Source organism: Melanerpes formicivorus, unplaced genomic scaffold, assembly GCF_026170545.1.
Source record: "Melanerpes formicivorus ecotype bairdi unplaced genomic scaffold, bMelFor1.0.p_v2 SCAF_102, whole genome shotgun sequence".
Lineage (NCBI taxonomy): Eukaryota > Metazoa > Chordata > Aves > Piciformes > Picidae > Melanerpes > Melanerpes formicivorus.
In genome coordinates this window covers 335,666-357,039 of record NW_027142454.1, presented here as the reverse complement: position 1 = coordinate 357,039, position 21,374 = coordinate 335,666, and the positions used below count along the sequence as shown (strand labels likewise).

The 21,374-nt window shown below is 53.6% G+C and overlaps 1 protein-coding gene across 2 annotated transcripts in view; it reads left to right on the top strand.

The window, feature by feature from the left end:
* AMFR (autocrine motility factor receptor) overlaps positions 1-20,785 on the top strand; it is a 61,510-nt gene extending 40,725 nt beyond the window's left edge. The window contains exons 12-14 of one of the 2 annotated variants that reach the window (XM_068166528.1): positions 10,770-10,853; positions 16,603-16,787; positions 19,135-20,785. In XM_068166528.1, coding sequence (XP_068022629.1) covers positions 10,770-10,853; positions 16,603-16,787; positions 19,135-19,288 — 423 coding nt within the window. In that variant the 3' untranslated portion in view covers positions 19,289-20,785. Of the gene's footprint in view, positions 1-680; positions 7,713-10,769; positions 10,854-16,602; positions 16,788-19,134 lie in introns of those variants that run through there. The other variant, XM_068166527.1, reaches the window with a different exon arrangement.
* The last annotated feature ends 589 nt before the right edge of the window (positions 20,786-21,374 follow it).

Genomic DNA, 21,374 nt, shown 5'->3' with positions numbered 1-21,374 from the left:
GGGAGGAACTTGACAAGGGTTGGGAGTGCCAGGATGAGAGGCAATGGCTTTGAGCTCACCTGAGGAGGTGAGATTTAGACTGAAGATTAGGAAGAAATCCTTTGCAGTGAGGGTGGCGAGACACTGGCACAGGTTGCCCAGGGAGGTTGTGGCTGCCCCCTCCCTGCTGGTGTTCGAGGCCATGTTGGATGGGGGCTTGAACAACCTGGGCTGGTGGGAAGTGTCCCTGCCCATGGCAGGGGGATTGGCACTAGATGATTTTTAAGGTCCCTTCCAATCCAAACCGTTCTCCGAAGCCAGGAAAACCAATTTGTTACCAACATTCCTTGCATGAGCTCAGCAGTCACTGGGCACAGCGCTGATGTGACTGCTCTCAGGGTTGTTGTGCTTGTTCTCAGAGCTGTGCATACAAGCCCTCACTTGCTGTCTGTGTTCCTCCTGGTGCCGTGTGTCGTCCTGGGGGCTGGGTCGAGGTTGTCACCTTGGCGTGGCTGTGTGAGAGCAGCTGCAGCCGACTGGGGGCCTGTGCTCAGCATTGCTGTCGTCTTCGTACTGGGAGAGCTGTCCCTCGGAAGCTATCCATAGTGGCACCCCTTACCTTTTCTACTCGGCGAGGAGTCTGTGGGGGAGACAAGGGGAGACACTTTCCTTCGCTCCTTCACCTTCCCCTTCTCCTCCAGGCTACTTCAACCTCGGCGACAGGCACTGCAGATGAAGCAGAGAACGGACCCCAGCCGGTCTCGGTCACCGCCGTGACTCAAGAGGAGGAGGAGGATGATGATGAGGAGGAGGAGGACGAGGAGGAGGAGAAGGACGATGAGGAGGAGGAGAAGGAGGAGGAGGAGGCGGCAAAACCCGAGCCGGTAACCATAGAATCCTTGTCCCTGGCCCAGCTGTCGGACATCCGGAGGAAGTTCAGGTGCGAGCCGTGCGAGGATGTGACGAGCTGGCTGCTCCGCTGCTGGGACAGCAACGCCAGCAGCATCAGGCTGAATGGCCGGGAAGCCAGGCTGCTGGGGTACCTGGGCAAGAGCTACAGGCTCAACATCTCCAGGGAGGTGCAGATCTGCAGCCTGTGGAGGCGCCTGCTGGAGGGCGTGAAGGAAACCTACCCCATCAAGAAACACATCATGCCCAAGATGGACCTCTGGACCACCATGGAGAGTGGCATCCAGTACCTGAGGGAGCTGGCCGTGGCCGAGCTGATTTACCTGGACAAGAAGGTGCCTTACAGAAACCCAGACGATTTGGAGTGCACGGCAGACATGTGGGACGCCTTCATCCGCACCTCGCCGCCGCTCTACGCCGGCGCTTTGTTCTTCCGCTACAGGAAGTACGGCGAGGGCAAAGTCGTGGACGACCTGACCGAGTGGCTGCGGCAGAACCAGGAAGGGCTGCGTTGCCCCGTCCTCGCGGCCAAGACGCCGGCTGAGCAGTTCAAGATGCTCAAGGAGTTCCTGGGCATCTCCCCTCCCGCCCAGGCCCACGGCTCAGCTGCCAGGAGCAGGCGTTCCCCTGCTCCGGAGAGAGCTTGCGGCGCCTACATGCCCCGGGGCGCCCTCTGGGCTTACCTGCGCGACCACGGAGAGGACATGAGGAAGTGGGACGGCAAAGCCACCTCGGCCCTGAAGGCGCGAGTGAGGGAGCTGCAAGGCAAAGCGGTCCCAAGGAGGGCTGCTTGCAGGAGGAGCGCTGCTGCAGGCTGCAGCGGGCAGTGCCCCGGGCAGCGCAGGAGGCCTGACCTGCCTTCCGACCTCTATCTGGAAGGATCCAGCAGCGAATACTCCGACGAGGACTAGAGGGGCTCTGCCTCCAGCCAGGTGGAGGGAGGGGCAATTGGATTTACTGGACCGTGTGGATTTGATGGCCTGGCACATCACAGTAGTACAAGGCTCTAGTAGATAACCTGTGCACAGTTGACCCTGGTACCATCCAGCTATAAAGGAGCAGAGCCCAGCTGCATTTCTGGAGTGACTGGCAGGGGATCCCCACAGCTGACTGTGCTGGAGGGAAAAGTGAGTTGAACTGGGAACAAGCAGCCCATTGTGACTGGCCCAGAGGCCCCCTTGCATCCTTGGCATAGGCTCTCAGAGGAGAGTGTTTCAGTGACCCAAGGGGTTACTGGGGGGGCCCTTGGTAGAGCTGCTTTGAAGATAGAGGAACTTAAACCAGCTGTTTGTCTCTCAGAGGTGCAGGAGAGCAGTTTGAAGGGTTGAAGAACAGCAGGTACCAGTTGCTACCACAGCAGTGCACTGATGGCAATATTGTACCAGCTGAGACTCCCCAGGTCCCATCCATAGGGTAATTCATCAAGTGGAGAGCCAGGGGATGATCAGCAAAACCTGCTCACCCTTCAGTAGCCCCATGTGGCCAGTGTGGAAGTCTGATGGAGAATGAGACTGACAGTAAGCTGCTGTGGCCTGAATGAGGTTACACCGGCGATGGGTGCTGCCATGCTGGACGTGCTGGAGCTTCAATCCTAGCTGGAGTCAAAGGCAGCCAAGTGATACATCACAAGTGACTTCACTAATGTGTCTTTCTCAATGCCTGTGGCAGTGGAGTGTAGGCCACAGCTTGCTTTCAGTTGGAGGGGTGGCCAGTATGCCTTGGAACTGACTGCACCAGGGGTGGAAACACAGCCCCCACCATCTGCCACAGACTGCAGTGGAACAGGATGGAGCTCCAGAGCAGCTGCAGTACATTGATGACACCATTGTATGGGATGACACAGCAGAAGTCTTGGAGAAAGGGAAGAAAAAGCTTCAGATCCTCCTGTGGAAGGTTTTTGCCCCAAAGTAAGGTCAGGGGAGCTGCACAGGAGCTGGAGTTTTCAGGGATTAAATGGCAAGAGGAATGTTGTCAGATCCTAGTGGATGTGATGAACAAGACAGCAGCTGCCTGCCCACCAAGGAGTAACAAGGAAAGCCAGGGTTTCTGGGGTGTTGTGGAGGATGCATGTCCCAGACTGCAGCCCAGTTGTGAACCTTCTCTACCAAGTGACCCAGAAGAGGAACAGTTTTCAATGGGGCCCTAAGCAGCAGCAGGCCTTTGAAGGTCCCAGCTGACTGGAGACTGGCAAATGTGATGCCCATCTGCAAGAGGGGCTGAAAGGAGGACCCAGGGACCTGTCAGTCTGACCTCTGTGCTGGGGAGGGTTGTGGAGCAGATCATCTTGAGTGCCATTCTGCAGCATGTGCAGGGCAACCAGATGGTCAGGACCAGTCAGAATGGGTTCCTGAAGGGCAGGTGCTGTTGGACAAACCTGATCTCCATCTGTGAGAGGGTGACCCACGTAGTGGGTGAGGGAAAGGCTGTGGGTGTTTATTTGGACTTTAGTAAAGCCTTTGTCACATCATCCTGCTGGGGAAACTGGCTGCTCATGACTTGCATGGGTGGAGACTGGGCTGGGTTAAGAACTGGCTGATGGCCAGGCCCAAAGAGCGGTGGGGAATGGAGCTGGATCCAGTCGGTGCTCCCCAGGGCTCTGTGCTGGGGCCAGTTCTCTTCAGTGTCCTTATCAATGATCTGGGTGAGGGGATTTGAGTGCACCCTTAGGTTTGCAGGTGACACTGAACTGGGTGGGAGGGTTGATCTGCCTGAGGGTAGGAAGGCTCTGCAGGGGGATCTGCACAGGTGGATCCAGGAGCCAAGGCCAGTTGTGTGAGGTATAACAAAGCCACCTCATGGACCACCTGTCTCTGGCACATTTCCTGAGAGCCATTTCTATGAGGATGTTGGGAGACAGTATCAAAAGCCTCACTGCAGTCAAGGGAGATGGCATCCACAGCTCTTCCTTTGTCTGCCCATTTGGTCATAGTTTCATAGAAGGCTGTCAGATTAGTCAAGCAGGATATCTCCCCTTGGTAAATCCATGCTGGCTACTCCTGATGACCCTCTTTTCTTCCATGTGGCCAGAGGTAACCTCCAGGGTGAGCTGCTCCATCATCTTTCCAGGGATGGAGGTGAGGCTGACTGCTCTGTAGTTGCCTGGGTGCTCCTTCCTGCCTGTTCTGGAGGCTGGACTGACCTTGGCTTTCTGCCAGCTAGAATAGAACAGAGTTAACCAGGTTGGAAAGGATCTTTGAGATCGTGGAGTTCAACCTGTCACCCAACACCATCTAATCAGCCAGACCTCAGGCACCTCTCCTGTTCTCCAGGACTTTCCACAGCTGATGAAGGCAGGCTCAGCAGCAGTACCAGCAGCTCTCTCAGCACATGTGGATGCACCCCTTTGGGGCCCATGGATCTGTGTGTTTTCAGTTGGTACAAGAGATTTCTCACCCAGTCCTGGCTGACCAGTGGAGTGTCCTCCTGCTTCCAGTTCTGCTCCCTTGCTTCCAGAGACTGCCCTTGCTGCCAGAGACTGGGGTTCCTGAGGGCTGCTCTTAGGAGTAAAGACTGAGACAGAGAAGGCATTCAGCAGCTCTGCCAGCTCTGCACCTTCTGTTACCATCTCCCCCACCTCCTTCAGCACTGGCCCTGCCTTTTCCCTGCTCTTCCTTTTGTCCTTGATGTATTTGATAAAGCTCTTCTTGTTCCCTTTCACCTCCCTGGCACAGCTTAGTTCCAAGAGAGCCTTGGCCTTTCTTCTTGTATGTCTGCATCCTCTGCCAGTATTTCTGTCATCCTCCCAACTGACCTTTTTTTCCCCCATACTGTAAACCTCCTTTTTTCCTTTGTGAGATGTTTCCCTGCTTATCCATGCAGGTCTCCTGCCTCCCTTACTTGATAATTCTCTTTTTTTTTTGTCATTTTCTTTAAGGGATTACATTTTTCTTGAGCTTGGAGGGGGTAATATATGAATATCAACCATCTCTCTTGCCACCCCTCCCCCCCCCCAGAGCTCTAGCCCACTGGATACTTCTAAGTAGATGTTCAAGAAATGATCAGGTGACTGCCTGGTGGATGTGGGGCAGGCTGTGGATGTAGTCCACCTGGACTTCAGCAAGGCCTTTGACACCATCCCCCCCAGCAAACTCCTGGCCAAGCTGTCAGCCCCTGGCTGGGACAGCAGCACTCTATGCTGGGTTAGGAACTGGCTGGAGGCTGAGCCCAGAGAGTGGTGGTGAATGGTGCCACAGCCAGCTGGCAGCCAGGCACCAGTGGTGTGCCCCAGGGATCAGTGCTGGGCCCCATCCTGTTCTGTATCTTTGTTGATGATCTGGATGAGGGGATTGAGTCCAGCATCAGTAAATTTGCAGATGACACCAAGCTGGGGGCAGGAGTTGATCTGTTAGAGGATTGGAGAGCTCTGCAGAGGGAGCTTGCCAGGCTGGACAGATGGGCAGAGTCCAACAGGATGGCATTCAACAAGTCCAAGTGCTGGGTGCTGCACTTTGGCCACAACAACCCCAGGCAGTGCTCCAGGCTGGGGTCAGAGTGGCTGGAGAGCAGGCAGACAGAGAGGGACCTGGGGGTACTGGTTGACAGTAGGCTGAACATGAGCCAGCAGTGTGCCTAGGTGGCCAAGAACCCAATGGCATCCTGACCTGCATCAGGAACAGTGTGGCCAGCAGGAGCAGGGAAGTCATTGTGCCCTGTGCTCAGCACTGGTTAGGCCACACCTTGAGTCCTGTGTCCAGTTCTGGGCTTTCAATTTAAGAAGAACATTGAGACTCTTGAACCTGTCCAGAGAAGGGCAACAAAGCTGGGGAGGGGTCTGGGGCACAGCCCTGTGAGGAGAGGCTGAGGGAGCTGGGGTTGCTTAGCCTGGAGAAGAGGAGGCTCAGGGGAGACCTTCTTGCTGTCTGCAACTCCCTGAAGGGAGGTTGTAGCCAGTTGGGGGTTGGTCTCTTCTCCCAGGCAACCAGCAGCAGAACAAGAGGACACAGTCTCAAGCTGTGCCAGGGGAGGTTCAGGCTGGATGTTAGGAAGAAGTTCTTCCCAGCAAGAGAGATTTGCCATTGGGATGTGCTGCCTGGGGAGGTGGTGGAGTCCCCATCACTGGAGGTGTTTAGGAAGAGACTGGCTGGGGTGCTTGGTGCCATGGTTTAGCTGATTAGATGGTGTTGGGTGATAGGTTGGACTCAATCTCAAAGGTCTCTTCCAACCTGGTTAATTCTACTCTATTCTAAATGTGTGGACATGGCACCTGGGGACATCTTGTAATGGCTGTGGGTGGTCTTAGGTTGATAGCTGGACTCACATGCCCCATCTTGCACCAGCCTCTGGGAGGCTGGAACACTACAGTGCCCTGCTGAAAACTGCTGGGACAGCCACTGAGCATAAGCCATCTGCCCCTTGAGCTGTCCTGCCCAGTCCAGACTTTAATGTGTTACACAGAGGGGATAGAGTCCCTGCAGTGGTTTGGCTGGGATAGAATCTTAGGCCAGCTGTGTGCTGGGACAGAATCCTGGCCAGAGTCCCTGTCCTGGTGTGGCTGGAGCAGAATCCCAGGCCAACCATTAGCAGTTTGGAGTCAGCCAGGGTAGCTGCAGTGTCCCAGGCCATAAACACCAGTGTGCAGGAGGAAGTTTGCTGAGGATAGAGAGGTCCTTCTGCATCTCCCCATCCCTGCTGGGGCTTGCTCACAGTTGTGCTCCTGAGGCCTGCTTTCCCCTGTGCTGTACATTGGCCAGGCTGAGCAGGACTCTGCACACTTTGTGCTGGCATTGGTGTCAGTTTGGCTGCTGCTTTAAATCCATTTTCATTTTGTGGCTCTCTTCTCCTTTTCTTGATCCCGCTTCCTGGCTGGGGAGGGATCATGGGGTGATGGAGCAGCTGCTGTGGTTTGTCCCTGGATGCAGGCTCAGTGTAGACACACACACAGAGAACAGCATCAGGGAATGTGCAGATGACACCCAGCTGGGGGCAGGAGTTGATCTGTTAGAGGGTAGGAGAGCTCTGCAGAGGGACCTTGCCAGGCTGGGCAGATGAGCAGAGTCCAACAGGACTGTGCCATGCTGTGTGCTGGTTGCCCTCTGCCAAGTGAACAATGTGGCAGTAAGGACCACCCAGAGTAATGAAGAACAAATTTGCATGCACAAATCCACCACCACAAGCCATCTCTTCTGCCCTGCAGGAAACTGGTCTGTGATTCTGTGACTCTTATGCCTGATGGAGCCCAAAGTCATGGAGCAAACCCACTCAAGAGGTGTCCCATGGAGCAAGGGAGTGATAGCTCCATGTGTGTGTGGCAAAGGCAGGAAGGGTGGTGGGGATTCATCTGGATGCTTTGGAAAGTCTGGGGCCTGGGCATGATGGAGATGGTATAGAACCAGGGTGGATCTTGTCCTGGTTTTGGCTGGGATGGAGTTGATGCTCCCACAGCTGGTGCAGTGCTGTGGTTGGGATGGAGGGTGGGAATCCTGGTCACTGCTGAGGGGTTTAGGTGTTGCTGAGCAGAGCTCCCACCAAGTCAAGGACTTCCCATCTTGTGCTGGGGGGCACAAGGAGCTGGGAGGGGACACAGCCAGGACAGCTGACCCCAACTGGCAAAGGGATGTTCCATACCATATGGCATCATGCCCAGTGTATAAACTGGGGGGGAAAGCTGACCAAGGGGGCATTGGCAGGCTGGTGTTGAGCAGCTGTTCCTCATTGGCATTGCTTGGCTTCCTTGGGCTTCATTTCTCCCTCTCTCACTCCCTGGGGTTGGGTTTGGGGTTTGCTTTGTTATGGTATTGTCTGTCTGTTGTTTTTCCATTACAGCTTATCACTGTTACTAGTGTTAGCTTTTCTTTTCTTCTAATTATTAAACTGTTCCTATTTCAGCCCAGGAGTTGTCTCATTTTTTCACACCTTTCTGGTTCTCCCCCATCCCACTGGGAGGGGAGTGAGTGAGCAGAGCAGCCCTCTGGTGCTTAATTGCCAGCTGGGGGCTAAACCACCACAGCAGAGGGCATCTTCTTGATGAAGGGAAGTCAAAGTCTTCTCAGCCATGCCCTGTAAGCTGGAACTCAGGAAGCTCTGCCTCAGCATGAGGAGAAACTTCTTTTCTGTGAGGGTCCTGGAGCCCTGGAACAGGCTGCCCAGAGAGGTTGTGGAGTCTCCTCTGGAGACTTTCAGAACCCATCTGGATGTGCTCCTGTGTGACCTGCCCTAGGGACTGGAGGAGGGGAATGTCATTCCAGCCTTCCAAAGAGGGTAAGAAGAAGGACCCAGGTAACTGGGCTGGTTAGCCTCACCTCCATCCCTGGAAAGGTAATGGAGCAACTTCTCCTCAGTGCTGTCCTTAGGCCTATCAAGGACAAGAGAGTCACTGGGAGCAGTCAACATGGTTTTACCAGGGGGAAGTCATGTTTGACCAACCTGATAGCCTTTTGTGAGGACATAACCAGGTGGATAGATGATGGCAGAGTAGTGGATGTGGTTTATCTTCATTTCAGTAAGGCATTTGACACTGTGCCACAGCATCCTCACAGCTAAGCTGAGGCAGTGTGGTCTGGATGATCAGGGAGGGAGGTGGATGGGAACTGGTTGAAGGGAAGAAGTCAGAGAGTTGTTGTCAATGGGACAGAGGCTAGTTGGAGGCTTGTATCAAGTGGGGTCCCTCAGGGATCAGTAGTGGGACCAGTGTTGTTCAATATATTAATCAATGACCTGGCTGAGGGCACAGAGAGCACTGTCGGCAAGCTTGCTGAGGACACCAAAGTGGGAGCAGTGGCTGACACAGGAGGGTTGTGCTGCCGTTCAGCCAGACTGAAACTGGAGAGTTGGGCAGGACAAAATGGGAAGAAGTTCAACAAGGACAAGGGGAGAGTCTTGCACATGGGAAAGAACAGCTCCATGGAGCAGGAGAGGTTGGGGACTGAGCTGCTGGAGAGCAGTGAAGGGGGAAAGGACCTGGGGATCCTGGTGGATGGGAGGTTGACCATGAGCCAGCAGTGTGCTCTGGTGGCCAGGAAGGCCAAGGGCAGCCTGGGGTGGATTAGAAGGGCTGTGGTGAGGAGGTTGAGAGAGGTTCTCCTGCCCCTCCACTCTGCCCTGGTGTGGCCACATCTGGAATATTGTGTCCAGTTCTGGGCCCCTCAGGTCAAGAAGGACCTTAGGGAATTGCTTGAGAGAGTCCAGCACAGAGCCACAGAAATGCTGAAGGCAGTGGAACATGTCCCTGCCGAGGAGAGCCTGAGGGAGCTGAGGGCTCTGGAGCTTGGGACAGAGGAGCCTGAGGGTGACCTCATTGCTGTTGATAAAGATGTGCAGGGTGAGTGCCCAGAGGCTGGAGCCAGGCTCTGCTGGGTGATGCCCAATGCCAGCACAAGTGGCAATGGTGGAAGTTGAGGCAGAGGAAGATTTTTTTTCCATGTGAGGGTGACAGAGCCCTGGAGCAGGCTGCCCAGGGGGGTTGTGGAGTCTTGTTCTCTGGAGATACTCAACCCCCACCTGGATGTGTTCCTGTGTGACCTGCCCTAGCTGCTCCTGCTCTGGCAGTGGGGTTGGACTGGATGAGCTTTGGAGGTCCCTTCCAGCATTCTGTGACTTGCAGGATGCATGTTGTGTCCAGTTCTGGGCCCCTCAGTTTAAGAAGGACATTGAGACCCTTGAATGTGTCCAGAGAAGGGCAACAAAGCTGAGGAGGAGTCTGGAGCACAGCCCTGTGAGGAGAGGCTGAGGGAGCTGGGGTTGCTTAGCCTGGAGAAGAGGAGGCTCAGGGGAGACCTTCTTGCTGTCTGCAACTCCCTGAAGGGAGGTTGTAGCCAGGTGGGGGTTGGTCTCTTCTCCCAGGTACCCAACACCAGAACAAGAGGACACAGTCTCAAGCTGTGCCAGGGGAGGTTTAGACTGGAGGTGAGGAGAAAGTTCTTCCCAGAGAGAGTTGTTGGCCACTGGAATGTGCTGCCCAGGGAGGTGGTGGAGTCCCCATGCCTGGAGGTGTTCAAGAGGGGCTTGGATGTGGCACTTGGTGCCATGGTTTAGTAGTCCTGAGGTGTTGGGTGAGAGGTTGGACTTGATGATCTCTGAGGTCTTTTCCAACCTTGTTGATGCTGTGGTTCTGTGTGCTCACCTCTAATCTGACACAGGTGATGTAGTGCCAAATTCCAGTCAAAAACCTCAGGATTTGTTCTTTCTTTGCTCACATCTCTAAATGCAGCACATTTGCAGTATCAGTGATAAAACAAGAGGGAATGGCCTGAAATTGTGCCAGGGGAGACTTAGGTTGGAGAGGAGGAAAAATGTCTTTGCTGCAGGAGTGGTCAGGGATTGGCACAGGAGGTGGTGGAGTCCCCATCCCTTGAGATGTTCCAGAAAGGTGTGGCCATGGCACTTGGGGCCATGGTTTGATGGCCAAGGTGGTGCTGGGTTGCTGGTTGGACTCAGAGGGCTTTTCCAACCCAAACAACTGTGTGCTTCTCTCTTCAGTCAGGTACCAAACACAGGCTGAAAGTCTCCTGACTAGACTAGGGACAAATATTTGCTGAGTTAAAGCAGCTCTTGTTGGTCTCTCATGTGCAGAATGTTTCCAGTTGATGTCTCTGCTGACAGCTAATTGAATTGTGCCACTTAGGAAGGTTTGCTGCCCAGAAAGCAGTGGGCAAAACACTGCCTTGTTCTTAATTAGTGACAGCAGATGTCAGGGAAGCAGTCTAGGGACCATGTTTCTGCCCATAAGAATATTGAGTTCTGGTTGTGTGCACATCAGATTCTCCTCTTCATTGGAGGCTGCCTGGGGAGGAGCAGGGAGAATCTTCTTTCAGCACAAGGCTTTCTGTGCATTGCTAAGTAATCTCTTTCTGGACTGGACCTGGTGCTGAGGAGGGCAGGGCTTGGATGTGTTCACAGGGCTCACTCCCCACGCTGGGTTAACCCCCCTGCTGTTTGCGTTTCAGCGTGCAGACAGCATCAGACCTGCGCTGAGCAGTTCTGTGGAGCGGCACAGTGCTGATCAGGAGGACACAGAAGCTCTCACCCAGGTAGGTTGGCCTAAGCAAACAAAGCAAATGGGCAAAAAGCACAATTAGAAGCTGCATGGACAGGTAAGTGTGTGTGGGTCTGGACCAGGTGAGCTTGGTGCAGCCCTTCCTTGCATTTCACAGTCATGGGGACCCTCTGAGGTCATCTTGTCCAACCCCTCTGCAGTCAGCAGGGACATCTCCAACTAGACCAGGCTGCTTAGGGCTCCATGAAGGCTGATCTTGAATGTTTCCAGGGATGGGGCCTTCACCACCTCCCTGGGCAACCTGTTCCAGTGTCTCCTCACCCTCATTGTGCAGAACTTCCTCCTGATGGCCAACCTGTGCCCTGCTCCAGTTTCAAACCATTGCTCCTCCTCCTATCACTACAGGCCCTTCTGAACAGTCCCTCCCCAGCTTTTCACACACTGGGGGACCTCAGCACATTGCTCCTGTAAAGGATTGTCTCTGTGCTTTTCCTTCCTGAAGGAAAGTCCTCCCAAGTGATCCATAGAACAAGCAGAAGATCAGGTCTCTCTGCATGCCTGGTCAGGCCCATGGCCACCTCCAGAATATGGACAGCAGGATGCTTTGTTCTTTCCTCTTTTCCCTCTGCCTCCTTCCTTTCCTCTTTTCCCTCTGCTTCCCTCCCTCCTTTCCTCTTTTCCCTCTGCTTCCCTCCCTCCTTTCCTCTTTTCCCTCTGCTTCCCTCCCTCCTTTCCTCTTTTCCCTCTGCTTCCCTCCCTCCTTTCCTCTTTTCCCTCTGTTTCCCTCCCTCCTTTCCTCTTTTCCCTCTGCTTCCCGCTTTTCCTCTGCTTCCCTCCTTTCCTCTTTTCCCTCTGCTTCCCTCCCTCCTTTCCTCTTTTCCCTCTGCTTCCCTCCCTCCTTTCCTCTTTTCCCTCTGCTTCCCTCCCTCCTTTCCTCTTCTCCCTCTGCTTCCCTCCCTCCTTTCCTCTTCTCCCTCTGCTTCCCTCCCTCCTTTCCTCTTCTCCCTCTGCTTCCCTCCCTCCTTTCCTCTTCTCCCTCTGCTTCCCTCCCTCCTTTCCTCTTCTCCCTCTGCTTCCCTCCCTCCTTTCCTCTTCTCCCTCTGCTTCCCTCCCTCCTTTCCTCTTTTCCCTCTGCTTCCCTCCCTCCTTTCCTCTTTTCTTCTTGCCAGAAGAACCTGTTGCTGTCACCAGTCAAACTCTTCTCTCTGCAGAAGGCTCTAGCAGCAAACCAGCTCCTTCACACTGTGCTTGGTTTTTAAGAAGCTTTTTAAATGCCAGTGGGGGAAGGCCATGAGGAGCCATCATCATCTCCTCTGGGGGAGACTTGACTTTCCAAGTAGTGGGATGGATGTAACCTCACACCTCATGACACAGTCCTCAAGAGAGACCATGGCTTTATGCTCTAGCCTTAGAGTAGGTTTGGCAAGCTTTCCATCTCCTCTCTTCTTGGGTAATATCACCTTGCCCACTGAGAATCTTTGTTGATCTCCAGCAGCAAGTGGCAGAGCTGTTGCAGTTGTGCTTGTTGGAGCAGCCTTCCTCCTGAGGAGCCTTGGCTTCAACTTGTGGCCGTGTTTATCTCGGTTTCTCTCATCCTGGCTGGAGGAGGGCTGGGACTGCTTGGATCTGACCAGTGCTGGTACAATGCTGGAGCTTGCCTGCTGAAGCTCTTGCCCCCCAGGCTTGAGAATCCATTTCATTGTCATCAATTAAATACCTGGTGACTGTCTTGAAAGCAGACTCTCCTGAGGCATCCCTGGGCTTTCATGGAACCAGCTCTTGGTGACTCTATTCAGGGACTCTCCTGAGGCATCCCTGGCCTTTCATAGAACCAGCTCTTGGTGACTCTCTTGAAAGCAGACTCTCCTGAGGCATCCCTGGGCTTTCATGGAACCAGCTCTTGGTGACTCTTGAAAGCAGACTCTCCTGAGGCATCCCTGGGCTTTCATGGAACCAGCTCTTGGTGACTCTACTCAGGGACTCTCCTGAAGCATCCCTGGCCTTTCATGGAACCAGCTCTTGGTGATTCTCTTGAAAGCAGACTCTCCTGAAGCATCCCTGGGCTTTCATGGAATCAACTCTTGGTGACTCTATTGAGGGACTCTCCTGAAACATCCCTGGGCTTTCATGGAACCAGCTCTTGGTGACTCTATTCAGGGACTCTCCTGAGGCATCCCTGGGCTTTCATGGAACCAGCTCTTGGTGACTCTATTCAGGGACTCTCCTGAGGCATCCCTGGGCTTTCATGGAACCAACTCTTGGTGACTCTATTCAGGGACTCTCCTGAGGCATCCCTGGCCTTTCATGGAACCAGCTCTTGGTGACTCTATTCAGGGACTCTCCTGAAGCATCCTTTGGCTTTTCATGGAACCAGCTCTTGGTGACTCTATTTAGGGACTCTCCTGAGGCATCCCTGGGCTTTCATGGAACCAGCTCTTGGTGACTGTTTCTGGACTCTTCTGAGACATCCCTTAACTTTCAGGAAAGCAATTCTTTTTCTTTTGAAGGAGGAGCAATTTGTGCAGTGTAGAGCTTCCTGCAGCTGAGATCTGCTGTCAGTCACACTGAGGCTTGTTGTAGCCTTCACTGCAACTAGGTTTGATGCTTTTGTCTCTGGAACCTCCTCAGTAACCACTCTTTGCTCAGACAGAGGAATGGGCTCTGGGTACTGGTTTCTACAAATTGGTTATGAAGAAAGGCCAAACCTTAGGTGAGCTAACTTGCATCTTCTGGTGCAAATGGTCCAGGAGGAAGAAAGACAGTGATCTTGCCTGAACATCAGCCCTCATGAGTGCCCTCCTCATGGCTTTACCCAGCAGAGCTTCACTTTGCCACACTCACCTGTGTGGCAGACAGAGGCAAGAGTTAGGGTACCCCATACCTGTTCCTCTAGGTCTGCTAAGGTCATCCTGGGTTTGGGTATGATCCATGAGGGCATTCTGTGAATCTTCTTCCTCTTAGATGTGGTGTTGCTTAGGAGCATTCCAACTGTCCCTCACTGTATTGTCCCAGCCCAATAGTTTGTGTGTGGTGTGGGGAGCCCTTCCCCAAACTTTGGGGTCCATGGAATTGTAGAATCACAGAGTGGTTTGGGCTGGGAGGGACCTTCAGGAATCACAGAATGGTTTGGGCTAGGAGGGACCTTCAGGAGTCACAGAGTGGTTTGGGCTAGGAGGGACCTTCAGGAATCACAGAATGGTTTGGGCTAGGAGGGACCTTCAGGAGTCACAGAATGGTTTGGGCTAGGAGGGACCTTCAGGAGTCACAGAGTGGTTTGGGCTAGGAGGGACCTTCAGGAGTCACAGAGTGGTTTGGGCTGGGAGGGACCTTCAGGAGTCACAGAGTGGTTTGGGCTGGGAGGGACCTTCAGGAGTCACAGAGTGGTTTGGGCTAGGAGGGACCTTCAGGAATCACAGAGTGGTTTGGGCTAGGAGGGACCTTCAGGAGTCACAGTGTGGTTTGGGCTAGGAGGGACCTTCAGGAATCACAGAATGGTTTGGGCTGGGAGGGACCTTCAGGAGTCACAGTGTGGTTTGGGCTAGGAGGGACCTTCAGGAATCACAGAGTGGTTTGGGCTGGGAGGGACCTTCAGGAGTCACAAAATGGTTTGGGCTAGGAGGGACCTTCAGGAGTCACAGTGTGGTTTGGGCTAGGAGGGACCTTCAGGAATCACAGAGTGGTTTGGGCTGGGAGGGACCTTCAGGAGTCACAAAATGGTTTGGGCTAGGAGGGACCTTCAGGAGTCACAGTGTGGTTTGGGCTAGGAGGGACCTTCAGGAATCACAGAATGGTTTGGGCTAGGAGGGACCTTCAGGAGTCACAGAATGGTTTGGGCTGGGAGGGACCTTCAGGAGTCACAGAATGGTTTGGGCTGGGAGGGACCTTCAGGAGTCACAGAATGGTTTGGGCTGGGAGGGACCTTCAGGAATCACAGAGTGGTTTGGGCTGGGAGGGACTTGTAAGAGTCTTCCAGTCCAACCCCCCTGCAGTGAGCAGTGCATCTGCAATTAGAGCAGGCTGCTCTGCTCAGGGGTTTTGCTGAAGCAGTGTTTGGGGCTTTGCTGTTCATACTGCATGGGCCCTGGTGATGTCCCTGCTTGGTTCACCTGGTTGATGGGAAGTGACATTTCTCTTGGCTTCTGCTCTCTGAAGGCCTTCATGTCTGGCAGATGACATTACTGGCCTGTCTCTGGGGCTTTGGGATGAGTCACCTGGGCTTGCAGGCAGCTGTGAGCCCTGTGTGCTGCACGCCGTGGTGCCGCTGAGGCCAGGCTGTTGGCACTCGAGCAGCTGTCCCCTGTGGTGGCCACATCAGCAGCTGTCAAAGCTCCTGTGGCAGCTCCATCAGAGCTCCAAGCCCAGGTGTGATAGGAGCTGACTTGGCTAATACCTCTGATAGACTTGCTTGAGTAATCCCCCTGGGATACTGAGCTGTGGCTAAACCCTTAAACCTTTCACGGAGTTGGTTTGTTTCTTGATGTCTCCAGGCTTGGTGACATCCTGCTCTCCATGGCAGGGCTGATCTGCTGGGTAGTGACAGGAGGTGCTCAGGATGTGCTGTCTCACCTGTGCCAGCTCACCAGCACCATCTCCCTTCAGCTCAGGGCTGGCCTTAGCGCCGTTGGATGGCTGTCAGGGGGGAGGAGGTGCTAGGTGTGGGGCTGCCAGCTCCTCTTAGTGCCAAGGCTGGGCTTGGGACAGCTGCCAGCCTTGCTCCAGCAGCTTGAGTGCAGGATAAGTTGGGTGCTGCAGGAGCTGGGGAACTGAAACTCCATCAGTTCCTCTTTGCATTTCACAGCATGTGTCGGGTTGGAAGCGACTCTCTAAGGTCATCTTGTCCAAGCTGCCTGTGGTGAGCAGGGACATCTGGAAGCCCTTTGCTGTGAGGACAGGCTGAGACAGTTAGGGTTGTTCAGGGTGGAGAAGTGAAGGCTCTGGGGAGATCTTAGAGCAGCCTTTCAGTGCTTAAAGGGCCTTTAAGAAAGCTGGGGGCAGAGTTTTGGGCAGGGCCTGTTGTGCCAGGCTAAGGGGGGATGGTTTGAACTGAAAGAGGGAGATTGAAAATGGAGAGAAAGGAGAAGTGTTTGACACTGAGGGTGGGGAGAGCCTGGCCCAGGTTGCCCAGAGAGGTGAAAGATGCCCTGTCCCTGGGTCCATTCCAGTTCAGGTTGTCTGGAGCTCTGAGCAACTTGCTCTAGTTGCAGATGTCCCTGCTAAGTGCAGGGAAGTTGGACTAGGTGAGCTTTAAAGGTGCCTTCCAAGCCAAACCATTCCCTGAAGAGTGCAGGGACCTCTTCAGAGGTCTCTGCCATCTCCAGCTAGATCAGGTTGCTCAGGACTCCATCAGGTCTGACCTTGAGTGTCTCCAGGGATGGAGCCTCAACCACCTCTCTGGGCATCCTGTTCTGGTGTTTTGGTGTTCTTTCCACAGCCTGTGGCTTTCTGCTTTTCCAGCTCTTGACTCTCGTCAAGTCAGCTGCAGAATCTCCACGCAGTGCCCCAGTTTCAGAGAGCATTAATTAGGAGTAATCAACGTTTGTCTTTGAGATCACTTTCCAGTGTGGCATAAAGGAGAGAGCATTCCAGAACAGAGGCTCTTTGAACAGGAGCTGGAGCAGCTTTGTTCTGTCTGTGGCTGGGGTTTTTCAAAGGAGCCCAAGGGAGCTGGGTGCCGCAGGTGGGAGCCTGGTTTCTTCCAGCCCTGGCAGGATTTTGGCGCTTGTTGATGCATCTCTGTTAGCAGATTCTGCAGGGGCTTGCAACTGTTTTTCTTGTACTCCTAGACAGAGAGAGTGCCACTTGAACTCAACTCCAGACTGGAAGAGATGGTGGAACAGAGTGAGGTGGAAGCAGAAGCTACTGAAGCAGAAGATTTTGAGGCCAGGGGGAGTCGCTTCTCCAAGTCAGCCGACGAGAGGCAGCGGATGTTGGTGCAGCGGAAGGAGGACCTGCTGCAGCAGGCTAGAAAGTAGGTTCCTGCCGGAAACTCCAGCCCTGTCACCTGGGGATAGTCCCTCAGGGTGGGTTTGTAATGGATTGTGGCTGTTGAGAGCTTGGGGTGCTGCAAAAGCAGTAAGAGGAAGGAGCACATCTGGTTAGAGCAGGCTCAGGCTGCTGCTGACAGCCGTCACTGATGAATCAATCCTGAACTCATGCCACGTTTGGGGAGGAAAGACCTCCTTAGATCCTCCAGTCCAACCATTAACCCAGGACTGCCAGGCCACCACTAAACCATGGCCCTCAGCACCACATCTGCATGGCTTTGAATCCCCACAGGGGTGATGATTCAAGCACTTTCCTGTCCCAGGGCTTGACAACCCTTTTGGGGAAGGTGTTTTTCCTAACGTCCTACCTAAGTCTCCTCTGGTACAACCTGAGGCCATTTTCCCTGTCCCTTGTTCCTGGGAGAAGTGACCAACTGCCACCTCACTCCAGCCTCCTTTCAGGGAGCTGTAGAGAGCAATTACTAGTTGCTGATTAAAAAAATAGGTGATGCAGAGAAACCTTTTAGCTTTTGTAACAGATGTTGTCCCTTTTTATGGCAGGGAGACCACCAAAAGGGCCTACACTGAGTTCTGTGTTGTGTCCTTTGCTGTTGTCAGGCCAGATGTGGTATTTATTTGTTGCACCCTGAAATGCCTTCCTGTCTCTGAACAGGGGTGCTCCTAAGGTAATTTTTCCTCAGTGTTGAGCAAATGTCCTTTAGGAAGACAAAGTGGTGGTGACTTTTTGCATGTCTGCCTCCCTTTTTGCACTGAGGAGCTGTGAGTGTCAGAACTCCTTGGGATGTTAACTCTGGCAGCTGCTGCCTTGTGCTTTTACCCAGCATTTGGCAGCCTTGGTGTCAGGCTTACTCCTTGGGGAGTGACTTCTGGCAACCACAGAATGCATTGGGTTGGAAGAGTCCCTTTAAGGTCATCTTACCCAACCCCCATGCAGTCTGCAGGGACACCTCCAACTAGATCAGGTTGCTCAGGGCCCCATCAAGCTTGACCTTGAATATCTCCAGAAGTGGGGCCTCCACCTCATCCCTGGGCAACCTGTTCCAGTATTTCACCACCCTCATTGTGCAGAGCTTCCTCCTGATGCCCAGCCTAAACCTCCCCTGCTCTATTGTCAAACCATTGCCTCTTGCCCCATCACTCAGCCCTCCTAAACAGTCCCTGTGCAGCCTTCCTGTAGGTCCCCTTCAGATAGTGAAACACAGCTCTAAGGTTGCCCTGGGCAAGTGGTGGAAGAAGAGGGATGGAGAGGTTCAGTGATTCCCCTGCAGGGTCAGTGAATGGCTCTGAGTTCAGAGCAGAAGCAGAGCCTTAACCAATAGAACCATCTCCCTCCCAGAGACACGAGGATCTTGCACATAAGCTAGGAGCTGCTGCCACCTCTGCACAGTCTGTCCTGGCTTTTAGGGTGGGTTTTTTGAGCATGAAGCTTGTGTACACTTTCACTGAGGGCAGGGGTTGGTCTCTTCTCCCTAGTATCAGTGACAGAACAGGAGGGAATGGCCTGAAATTGTGTCAGGGGAGGCTTAGGTTGGAGATGAGGAAAACTTTCTTTGCTGCAAGAGTGGTCAAGGATTGGCACAGGCTGCCCAGGGAGATGTTGGAGTCCCCATGCCTGGAGTTATTCAAGGAACCTGTGGCTGTGGCACTTGGGGACATGGTTTAATGGCCAGGGTGGTGTTGGGTTGATGGCTGGACTCAGTGATTGTAGAGGTCTCATCCCTGCAGAACAGCTCTGTGATTCTTTGATTTCACTGCTCTGGGTGTGCCTCACTCCCTCTCTTGTTGTGTGGCTGTACCAGGGATCTGCTGGAGAGAGTCCAGCAGAGGCTGCAAGGATGAGTGAGGGACTTGTACATCTCTGCTGTGAAGACACACTGAGAGCCCTGGGGCTGTTTAGTCCAGAGAAGAGAAGGCTGAGAGGGGATCTGATCAATGTCTGTAAATATCTGAGGGCTGGGTGTCAAGATAGTGCCAGGCTCCCTTTGGTGGTGCCCAGTGATAGGACAAGGAACAATGGGGATAAGCTGCAACCCAGGAGGTTCCCCCTTAATGTGAGGAGAAACTCCTTTGCTGTGAGGGTGCTGGAGGCCTGGAGCAGGCTGCTCAGAGAGGTTGGGGAGTCTCCTTCTCTGGACACTTTCAAAACCCACCCAGCTGTGCTCCTGTGTGCCCTGCCCTGGGTGACCCTGCTCTGGCAGGGGGCTTGGCCTCGATCTCCTAGAGGTCCCTTCCAACCTCTCCTCTGCTGTGATTCCCTATATCCAGAGGTGCTCTCTGCTCCACCCACCCTTTCCCTTTCTCCTCTTGCAGACGTTACTTGAACAAAACCTCAGAGGAGGAGCTGAGCCCGGAGAAGCCCTCCCCTGCTGCCGCCGAGGGAGCCTCTGCCGACGCCGTCACCCTGCGCCGCAGGACGCTGGCCGCCGCCGCCGAGCGCAGGCTGCAGATGCAGCAGAACTCGTAGCACTCCTCGCCTGCCCTTCCTCCTCCTGCTCCTCCTCCTCGTGTGGGCAATGTTCAATAAAGAAATGAAATGCAAAAAAAAACCACCCCAACCGACCCCAAAACCCCCAACCAACAAAACAAACTACCCACCACCCACCCCAGCCCTGCACTTTCTCTACCAGCAGGAAGGTCTCTTCAGAGCGCAGCCCAGCCAGGGGGGAGCTGGCTGCCTCTCTGCTGTCTAGAGCATGGGACAGCTGAACCTGTTCTTGTAATGTTTTGGATGCGACCTCAATTCCTACCCCCTTCACCTCAACAAACAAAAGGCAATTGCTGAACCACAGGCACCATTTCTGCAGCTAGCACACGAGGCTCTCGGGCTGACCGCACAGCAGAGGCCGGGGGAAGCCTGGCCCCAAAGCCGGCAGCTCCTGTGGGACGCTGGTCCGGGTCAGCTCGAGATCAAGGAGAGTTCCTCCAAGAGGGAAGGAAGCTTAGAACCTTTCAGCAGGCCCTGCTTTAGATGAGCAGGTGCCCAGTCTTCAGCCCCTGTTCTGAAGGGTGGCCTGGCTGGCAGTGAGTTGTGGGACTGGCTGGAAGTTGCCTAGCAGCGTACAGCATACAGCCGCAGAGCTCCTGAGCCGTGCTGCGCCGAGCCACACACATCCCAGCGTGGCTTGGCTGGTTTGCCCTTCCTGGACTCTTCTGCCCTGCCAGCCCTCGGGCTCTGTTCACTCCCCAGGGCTGCATCTTTGGACTTTTGGCTTTTCTGGCCAGCTTGAGGGGAATGGGGTGGGGGAAGAAGGGGTGTGAGGCCAGGTCCCAGCCCCTGCACTTCAGTGTTACCATAAAGCCAAGGGAGCCTGATCTGCACTCCAGAGCACCTCGGAAGGCACTTCATGGTGGTAGCTCCAACATCTCGCTCCTAAGGTGGTTTGTTTTTTAACCCCACACCTTCACCACCCCTTGAAGAAGTGACTGGAGGCCCTGGGGGGGGCAAGCTGGGGGGCTGCAGGCTGGTTGCAACCCGTCCTGCTCGCCTCTGGGTTGGTTTTGTTTTCTACAGCCCTTGTGCCGGGAGGTCGGAGCGCAGCTGCCGGCGCTCGTTTGCGTAGCTGACTTTTTACCTGGCGGTGGCTTTCCGTTCTGACCTTTGAAGAGTGAGTTCTAGCCTTGGCGTCCTTTAGAAGGAGCCCAGTATTACCTAGAGTGGTTGGTAACTTTGTTTTTCACTGTTGGTTTTTAGGACTTTGGAAGGGCCGATGTGAGGGAGGGGAGTTCTAGAACGTGGAGGCGAAAATAATTTATTTCAAGTGACCCTCTTTGGGTTTTCCTTGGGTTTTGTTCTGGTTTGCTTTGGGTTTGTTTTTTGTCCTGGGGAAGCCTTACTTTGCAACGCTGATAGTGAACCTCAAAGGATTTGTTGGAGCTCTTTGGTTTGGCTCAGAGCACAGCTGGTTTGTTTTTATTGTGGAGAAAAAAACAACAACAACATAATAAAAGAAGATAAAATCTTGCTCGGTGTTGGAATTGGAAGTTTCTGGAGCGTGGCTTCTGGTCTCAGTTTGGGAGTGCTGCACCTGCAGCTTGGTCCTCTTTGCTTAACCCTTTCTTAGGTTTGCCCTTTAGGATAGACTAGGATAGGATAGAATGCAATGGAATAGGATAGGAATGGAATGGAATGGGATAGGAATGGAATGGGATAGAATGGAATAGGAATGGATTAGGAATGGGATAGAATAGAATAGGAATGGATTAGGAATGGAATGGAATAGAATAGGAATGGAATGGAATAGAATGGAATAGGAATGGAATGGAATAGAATGGAATAGGAATAGGATAGAATAGGAATGGAATGGAATAGAATGGAATAGGAATGGGATAGAATGGAATGGAAGTGGAATAGGAATGGAATAGAATGGAATGGAAATGGAATAGGAATGGGATGGAATGGAATGGGATAGAATGGAACAGGAATGGGATAGAATGGAATGGAATAGGAATGGAATAGAATGGAATAGGAATGGGATAGAATGGAATGGAAATGGAATAGGAATGGAATAGAATGGAATGGAAATGGAATAGGAATGGGATGGAATGGAATG